The 9,490-nt window shown below is 46.6% G+C and overlaps 1 protein-coding gene across 2 annotated transcripts; it reads right to left on the bottom strand.

Annotated features, from left to right (window-relative positions):
* Positions 1 to 1,090: 1,090 nt before the first annotated feature.
* Positions 1,091 to 8,572, bottom strand: 42sp43 (P43 5S RNA-binding protein). 2 transcript variants are annotated; one of them, XM_058377467.1, is made up of 9 exons: positions 8,386 to 8,572; positions 8,102 to 8,199; positions 7,922 to 8,018; positions 7,520 to 7,608; positions 7,010 to 7,083; positions 3,382 to 3,462; positions 2,050 to 2,279; positions 1,808 to 1,929; positions 1,091 to 1,625 (listed from the first exon to the last, which is right to left on the bottom strand). In XM_058377467.1, the coding sequence occupies exons 1-9, from the start codon at positions 8,524 to 8,526 to the stop codon at positions 1,376 to 1,378; spliced, it is 1,182 nt and encodes a 393-aa protein (XP_058233450.1). In that variant the 5' UTR covers positions 8,527 to 8,572; the 3' UTR covers positions 1,091 to 1,375. The 2 variants fall into 2 exon arrangements, with proteins under 2 accessions (XP_058233450.1, XP_058233451.1); XM_058377468.1 differs by having other exon boundaries at positions 1,876 to 1,929.
* Positions 8,573 to 9,490: the final 918 nt, after the last annotated feature.

The following is a 9,490-nucleotide window of genomic DNA, read 5'->3' as shown; positions in this document are numbered from 1 at the left end:
CACGGAGACGACGCTTTAAAGCTGTACATCATGACCAGGCGTGGACGTTTTACCGCCTTGTCCTACAGCTCTCAGAAGCTTGTACAGATGGACACTCCTCATGCACACAATGTTCTTATTCATCTCTGAAGCTCCATGCCCTAAACCCCCTCATCTTCCCTGCAGCAGGATGACACTCTCTCAGGGACACCCTACGTAACTCAAGGGTCACCTCTCATGTCCAGTCACATCTGGTGATTGGGGATGCAGGCTTTATAAATAAGGGTTACATTATATCCATGCAGGAGTAATGAACATTTAGTTTCTGTTTAATAGGTTCAGTGTCTGATCTCCTAAAACTCTGTAGGACATCATGATGTTGAGGGGAAGAGAGAGAGACACAGACAGAGAAAGAGATATACAGATACAGAGCAAGAGTGACAAAGACCGAGAGACAGACAGAAAGAGAGAGAATAGAGTGAATCAGGACGTGTCAGGTTGGTGCTGATTTGATTCAACAGTAAATGAGACATAGGAAGTGGTGCTTCTCCCCATTGGGCTGAAATCAGCGTCACAGACAGGAAGTGTCCTGGTTTACAGGAAGGACAAGGACGTGGTGTTTATTATTAACCACAGAATTCAGCGAGACAGCAGCAGAACTTTATCAGAGCACAATTTCTTCTTTAACATGCACTTAAATCAGGGTCTTTTAAATCCAGCATTTAATTAAAACTAGAGATCAGATACCCAAGGTCAGACTGAATCCAGCCAGACACAGTGATCAGATAATCAGAGCAGTGATGAGCCTCAAGCACTCAAAGCATACGTTTTAGAACATGCAATGTTTTCACTCCATTATTTGATCCTGTGATCCACTAGATCACTTAAATCATTCGGCACTTCATGATGCAGCACTGAGTCGACGTGTTGAATCTGACCTCTGAAGTTCCTGTGTTTTTATTTTAATGCAGCTGATTTGGTCACATCTTCAAGTTAGTGTCAAAGTAAAAAATTGTTTAGAAATAAAAAATTAACAAAAGGAATACAAGACCTTTAAAAAAAACCTTTAATCTGTGAATGATTTGAAAATGAAGACAAACTTCTTGACCGCTTCTGTCCATTTATTATCTTCATCACAAACAATTTACAGAACTCAGACTTAAAGCATCCGATTTCAAATAAATAAATAAATAAATCAATCATTCAGCCTGAGGTCAGTTTATCCCAAACTTTTAACTCCACTGGTCATCTTTCACCTAAAATAAAGACTTTTTTGTTCAAACTCAAATCCTGAAAAAAACTCAATGATCCTCAGTTCCATTTCAACTCAAATCTTTCTCTGCAGTAAATTACACAATGCTCTTTTCACATCCTGAGTGGACAGACAAGAATGCAGTCAGACTTTAACCTTTGACCTTTTGATGGGGTTTGATGTTGAAGAGGTCACGCAGGTTGACCTCAGGGTCAACGTGGTGTGGGATCTTGCGCTCGTTGAATAATCCGGACAGGTCAGCCTCCAGCTTGGTCCGGCGAGAGAAGCGCATGCGCAGAGCAAAGAGACGCCGGAGGTCATCCTCCACCAGAGAGCCACGAGTCCGGCCTTCCAGACGCTTCTGCCAGCTCTTACTGCTGCGCTTCTGCCTCCTCTGTACACACACACACACACACACACACACACAGATTCAGTACACAATAAACCCCCCCCCCCCCAACACACACTTTTCAGCCTTCAGCTTTTATACATTTACTCTGGGAGTTAAACCCGCACTTTGTTACATCACACTACTGAATTCTGAGAATAAACCAAACTTGACAAAGCAGAGAGAACCTCAGACAGAAGCTGAAGTGAACACAGTCAGCCTGAGGAGACGTGTAAAGACGTGTAAAGAGACTTGCCCTGGGTTTGGCAGCGTCGGGGTCGTGATGCAGCAGGTGACGGATCAGACTCTCCTACAGAACACGTGAAAAACACAACCTCTTACACAAGCACAAGAACAGAGGAGGGGGGGGGCAGAGGGATGGAGGGAGGGACAGAGGGATGTGAACAGAAAGAGGAGCAGAGGTAGTTACCCTCATGGCGAAGGCTTTGTCACAGCCGGGGAAGGAGCAGCGGTGGCGCAGCAGCTTGAGGTGGACTTTGCGGATGTGGTGCTGCAGGTTGAAGGTGGTGGAGAAGTACGCCTGGCAGCCCTCACTGGGGCACAGGAGCACCGGCTTCTGCAGGGCGTGAGTACGCTTGTGTCTGCGCAGGGTCTCACGCTTCACAAACAACTTCTTACACATGGAGCAGGTGTGTGAGGCTGCACACACACACACACACACACACACACACACACACACACACACACACACACACACACACACCACCTGCTGAATACATACAACTACATCTACACACACACACCACCTGCTGAATACATACAACTACATCTACACACACACACACACACACACACACCACCTGCTGAATCCATACAACTACATCTACACACACACACACACACACACACACCACCTGCTGAATCCATACATACAACTACATCTACACACACACACACACACACAACCTGCTGAATACATACAACTACATCTACACACACACACACACACACCACCTGCTGAATACATACAACTACATCTACACCCCCCCACCCACCCACCACCTGCTGAATCCATACATACAACTACATCTACACACACACACCACCTGCTGAATACATACAACTACATCTACACACACACACACACACACACCACCTGCTGAATCCATACATACAACTACATCTACACACACACAACCTGCTGAATACATACAACTACATCTACACACACACACACACACACACACACACACCACCTGCTGAATACATACAACTACATCTACACACACACACACCACCTGCTGAATCCATACAACGACATCTACACCCCCCCACCACCTGCTGAATCCATACATACAACTACATCTACACACACACACCACCTGCTGAATACATACAACTACATCTACACACACACACACACACACACACACACCACCTGCTGAATACATACAACTACATCTACACACACACACCACCTGCTGAATACATACAACTACATCTACACACACACACCACCTGCTGAATACATACAACTACATCTACACACACACACACACACACACACACCCCCCCACCCACACACCACCTGCTGAATCCATACATACAACTGCATCTACACACACCACCTGCTGAATCCATACATACAACTGCATCTACACACACCACCTGCTGAATGCATACATACAACTACATCTACACACACACAGGAGAAACTGACAACATTCACAACAACCTGTGAGTAAACTCAGAGCTTTACACACAGAAAACAGTCAGCAACCTCAAAAACCCTGTCTCTCACCAGGATGTTTAGCTGTGTGTTTCAGTAATTTGCCCCAGGTGTGTTCCACTACAGGACACTGCGAGTGAGGACAGCGATAACCTGCAGCACAGAGACAGAGGAGGGAGACGGAGGGGGGACACAGATAGATGGATCAAACTTTGTCATTGCAGAGTACAGGTCCATAGCAACAAAATGCTGTTTAGCATCTACCAGAAGTGCAAATAGTAGAAATTGTGCAAATGAATGAAGTGCAGATAAATATGTACATGGATAAATAAGGCCATGTCAGAGTGTGTACAGAGTGTGTGTAGAGAGGCGTGTACAGAGTGTGTGGAGAGAGGCGTGTACAGAGTGTGTAGAGAGAGGCGTGTACAGAGTGTGTAGAGAGAGGCGTGTACAGAGTGTGTAGAGAGAGGCGTGTACAGAGTGTGTAGAGAGAGGCGTGTACAGAGTGTGTAGAGAGGCGTGTACAGAGTGTGGAGAGAGAGGAGTGTACAGAGTGTGGAGAGAGAGGAGTGTACAGAGTGTGTAGAGAGGGGAGTGTACAGAGTGTGTAGAGAGGGGAGTGTACAGAGTGTGTAGAGAGGGGAGTGTACAGAGTGTGTAGAGAGAGGAGTGTACAGAGTGTGTAGAGAGAGGAGTGTACAGAGTGTGTAGAGAGGGGAGTGTACAGAGTGTGTAGAGAGGGGAGTGTACAGAGTGTGTAGAGAGGGGAGTGTACAGAGTGTGTAGAGAGGGGAGTGTACAGAGTGTGGAGAGAGAGGAGTGTACAGAGTGTGGAGAGAGAGGAGTGTACAGAGTGTGTAGAGAGGGGAGTGTACAGAGTGTGTAGAGAGGGGAGTGTACAGAGTGTGTAGAGAGAGGAGTGTACAGAGTGTGTAGAGAGAGGAGTGTACAGAGTGTGTAGAGAGAGGAGTGTACAGAGTGTGTAGAGAGAGGAGTGTACAGAGTGTGTAGAGAGAGGAGTGTACAGAGTGTGTAGAGAGAGGAGTGTACAGAGTGTGTAGAGAGAGGAGTGTACAGAGTGTGTAGAGAGGAGTGTACAGAGTGTGTAGAGAGGAGTGTACAGAGTGTGTAGAGAGAGGAGTGTACAGAGTGTGTAGAGAGAGGAGTGTACAGAGTGTGTAGAGAGAGGAGTGTACAGAGTGTGTAGAGAGGCGTGTACAGAGTGTGTAGAGAGGCGTGTACAGAGTGTGTAGAGAGGCGTGTACAGAGTGTGTAGAGAGGCGTGTACAGAGTGTGTAGAGAGGCGTGTACAGAGTGTGTAGAGAGGAGTGTACAGAGTGTGTAGAGAGGAGTGTACAGAGAGGAGTGTACAGAGTGTGTAGAGAGGAGTGTACAGAGAGGAGTGTACAGAGTGTGTATAGAGAGGAGTGTACAGAGTGTGTAGAGAGGAGTGTACAGAGTGTGTATAGAGGGGAGTGTACAGAGTGTGTATAGAGAGGAGTGTACAGAGTGTGTAGAGAGGGGAGTGTACAGAGTGTGTAGAGAGGGGAGTGTACAGAGTGTGTAGAGAGAGGAGTGTACAGAGTGTGTAGAGAGGGGAGTGTACAGAGTGTGTAGAGAGGGGAGTGTACAGAGTGTGTAGAGAGAGGAGTGTACAGAGTGTGTATAGAGAGGAGTGTACAGAGTGTGTAGAGAGGAGTGTACAGAGTGTGTAGAGAGGAGTGTACAGAGTGTGTAGAGAGGGGAGTGTACAGAGTGTGTAGAGAGGGGAGTGTACAGAGTGTGTAGAGAGAGGAGTGTACAGAGTGTGTAGAGAGGAGTGTACAGAGTGTGTAGAGAGGAGTGTACAGAGTGTGTAGAGAGGAGTGTACAGAGTGTGTAGAGAGGAGTGTACAGAGTGTGTAGAGAGGAGTGTAGAGTGTGTAGAGAGGAGTGTACAGAGTGTGTAGAGAGGAGTGTACAGAGTGTGTAGAGAGAGGAGTGTACAGAGTGTGTAGAGAGAGGAGTGTACAGAGTGTGTAGAGAGAGGAGTGTACAGAGTGTGTAGAGAGAGGAGTGTACAGAGTGTGTAGAGAGAGGAGTGTACAGAGTGTGTAGAGAGAGGAGTGTACAGAGTGTGTAGAGAGGAGTGTACAGAGTGTGTAGAGAGGAGTGTACAGAGTGTGTATAGAGAGGTGTGTACAGAGTGTGTAGAGAGGAGTGTACAGAGTGTGTAGAGAGGAGTGTACAGAGTGTGTAGAGAGAGGCGTGTACAGAGTGTGTAGAGAGGCGTGTACAGAGTGTGTAGAGAGGCGTGTACAGAGTGTGTAGAGAGGCGTGTACAGAGTGTGTAGAGAGGCGTGTACAGAGTGTGTAGAGAGGCGTGTACAGAGTGTGTAGAGAGGAGTGTACAGAGTGTGTAGAGAGGAGTGTACAGAGTGTGTAGAGAGGAGTGTACAGAGTGTGTAGAGAGGAGTGTACAGAGTGTGTAGAGAGAGGAGTGTACAGAGTGTGTAGAGAGGAGTGTACAGAGTGTGTAGAGAGAGGAGTGTACAGAGTGTGTAGAGAGAGGAGTGTACAGAGTGTGTAGAGAGAGGAGTGTACAGAGTGTGTGTAGAGGAGTGTACAGAGTGTGTGTAGAGGAGTGTACAGAGTGTGTAGAGAGGAGTGTACAGAGTGTGTAGAGAGGAGTGTACAGAGTGTGTAGAGAGGAGTGTACAGAGTGTGTAGAGAGGAGTGTACAGAGTGTGTATAGAGAGGAGTGTACAGAGTGTGTAGAGAGGAGTGTACAGAGTGTACAGAGTGTGTAGAGAGGAGTGTACAGAGTGTGTAGAGAGAGGAGTGTACAGAGTGTGTAGAGAGAGGAGTGTACAGAGTGTGTAGAGAGGAGTGTACAGAGTGTGTAGAGAGGAGTGTACAGAGTGTGTAGAGAGGAGTGTACAGAGTGTAGAGAGGAGTGTACAGAGTGTACAGAGTGTAGAGAGGAGTGTACAGAGTGTACAGAGTGTGTAGAGAGGAGTGTAGAGTGTGTAGAGAGGAGTGTACAGAGTGTGTAGAGAGGAGTGTACAGAGTGTGTAGAGAGAGGAGTGTAGAGTGTGTAGAGAGGAGTGTACAGAGTGTGTAGAGAGGAGTGTACAGAGTGTGTAGAGAGGAGTGTAGAGTGTGTAGAGAGGAGTGTAGAGTGTGTAGAGAGAGGAGTGTACAGAGTGTGTAGAGAGGAGTGTACAGAGTGTGTAGAGAGGAGTGTACAGAGTGTACAGAGTGTGTAGAGAGGAGTGTACAGAGTGTGTAGAGAGGAGTGTACAGAGTGTACAGAGTGTGTAGAGAGGAGTGTACAGAGTGTGTAGAGAGAGGAGTGTAGAGTGTGTAGAGAGGAGTGTACAGAGTGTATTTACAGCAGATAAAGTGACAGGTGTAATTATAATTGTGCTATAAATGTGTGCATTATGTACAGTGTGTACAACAATAACATAATATACAGTGTTTATACAGATAGTGTATATATATATATATATATATATATATATATATATATATATATATATATATATATATATATATATATATATATATATATATATATAAGTAAAGTATATATGAATGTATATAAATAGATAGGTGTAAAAACAAACTAGGTGTAATCTATGAAATGGACAATAGGGGGGGGGCGTGTCCCAAGTCAGCACCCTCACTTCCGGGACAGTTTAATTAGACTCTCACCTGTGTGTGTTTTCTCGTGAGCTTTTCGGGCTATGTGTGTCCTGAACGTCGCGTTGCAGCCGGCCTTCAAGCACCTGAGAGGAAACCAGACACGAGTCCAGATTTAGATTCCATTCAACGGTCAATGTGCAGAGTAAAAGTCCAGAGCCAGTCAAATGCAGGTCAACACTTTTTACCTTACAGGACACAGTGACACACCCCCAACCCCTCCCTCCCTCCCTCCCTCCCTCATCAGCAACATGCCCCAACCCTCCGTAACAGACCCAAACCCTCCATCCCAGTGACACACCACCAACCCCTCCCTCCCCAAGAACACACCCCCAACCACTGCCTCCCTCCTCAATGACCCGACCTCATCCCCTCCCTCCCCGGCAAAACGCCCCCAACTGCTCACACACTCCCCAGTGACACCCCCAATCTCTCCCACCACAGTGACTCCACACCAACATCTCCCTCCCTTTACAGCGACACACCCTCAACCCCTCCCTCCATCCCTCCCCCAGTGTTCACCTGAAGCCTGAGGAGATGCCGTGAGTCGCCTGGTGAAGCTTGAGCAGGCGCCGCTTCCGGAACGTCCTCCCACAGCCGGGAGAGGTGCACTGTGGGGAAATTCACAGAAATGTATACCTGAGACCCAGAGGATCTGAGGGTGGAGCCTGTGCAGATTCGTGCAGTTTTTAACTAAATGGTTTGTATTAGTTTAAGTTAAAAATCAGACTGGTTTCAGTATCATGTGGGTCATGTCATCTGGAACACATTTACACAAGAAAAATGTAAATAAGATTAAACACATTTGAGCACATCACTTCCTGGTCAGTTAGAATTCATTTTTTTAACACGGAAAGTTTGAAATCAATCCCAACCGCTAGGTCACTAACTTCTCCGTGTGGTCAGATCTCGGATCTACAGTACCTGGAAGTAGCGCTCCTTGTCCCCGTGCGCGTAGCGGACATGTCTCTTCAGCTTGTCCTTGTTGGAGAAGGTTTTGGTGCAGCTCGCCGCAGAGCACCTGTAAACACAAGTGAAGCTAAATGCTAAACTGGAGGCTACACGCTTCCATCACACTATCAGCAGTTATCTTCTGGGGTTCACCTGAGGAGTTTGCCTTTGTGTTTCAGCGCGTGCCTGCTGAGGTGCGACCTGCGGGAGAACCGGCGCGCGCATCCTTCCACGGGGCATTTGAATGGCCGCTAGATGGCGAAACACACACAGAGAGAACCTGATGCTAACAGACACTTTTTTAACTCTTCAAAGCGCGTGCACAAATGCGTCGTCGTCCTGATCCTTTAGGGAAAGTTTCCCACGCGACATTCCTTAAGGTTTTTCCCACATGACATTCCTCAAAGTCGAGAACACGCGCTCATCTCAGAACTCACCGCTCCGGTGTGCGTGGTCTCGTGCTCCTCGAGACGCCACTTGCGCGTGAATGTGGCGCCGCAGTCCGCGTGCACGCAGTTAAAGAGCTGTAGCCGCGCCACGGCGTCCACTTTCACTGACTTCTGCTGCTGCTGGCTCATCGTGTGTGTGTGTGTGTGTGTGTGTCTGTCTGTCTGTCTGTCTGTCTGTGTCTGTCTGTGTCTGTCTGTCTGTGTCTCTCTCTCTCTCTCTCTCTCTCTCTCTCTCTCTCTCTCTCTCTCTCTCTCTCTCTCGGGGGGGGGGGGGGGGTGTATGTGTACGAGATCGTGCGCTCGTGTGATACTAAACAATAATGACCCTTCTCTAGCGCGCGCGCGCGAGCTCGGTGTGCACGCGCTTTTATGAGCGAGCTTCATAACGAGCATCACCTGAGAGCAGTTAGCATCCTGATGATGGACGAGAAAGAGAGAGATAGAGAGAGAGTGAGAGATGGAGATATGTTTAAACAGATAAATGTGAGGTGTTGTAAATGTTGAAATAAACAGTGATATAAAGGGTTAAAGCAGTGACTCCTGCAGTGTAGAACTTTTAGAAACTCAGTTTCGGTTCTAATGAAAGGAACTAAAATCTAATCCTCTAAAACACACAGAACACTTAAGAAGGTAAAGTCCAGTAAAAAAAACACTCCAAGGAACAGTAAAGAGGCTCTAAATAAATAAAAATAGAACAAACAAATAATCCTTAAAACTACTAAAAACTTAAAGCCTTCAAGTTTAAATCATACACACCATCAACAAACTTAAAGATAGATAGATAGATAGATAGATAGATAGATAAATGAACAATCAAATAAAGAAGAGAAATCTGAGATGGTGTGTATCTGCTGGAGTGTGTGTGTGTGCAGTATGTAAGAGCTACACATCTTTACAGCACTGTGTGTGTGTAAGTGTCTTCAGCTGGAGCTTCAGTGTGTAAAGAAGCTTAAAGCTCTCTTTATGAACATGACAAGAGACTTTGAACACACACACACACACCATCATCGTATTGTTCTATTGATACTACACACACACTCAGTGCTAAACTCATCTCCTGGTGTATATTTGGTGTGAGTGTAGAGTTAAATAG

This window comes from Hemibagrus wyckioides, linkage group LG24 (assembly GCF_019097595.1).
Source record: "Hemibagrus wyckioides isolate EC202008001 linkage group LG24, SWU_Hwy_1.0, whole genome shotgun sequence".
Lineage (NCBI taxonomy): Eukaryota > Metazoa > Chordata > Actinopteri > Siluriformes > Bagridae > Hemibagrus > Hemibagrus wyckioides.
Note: the sequence above shows the minus strand (reverse complement) of the source record. Positions and strands in the feature narration are given on the sequence as shown.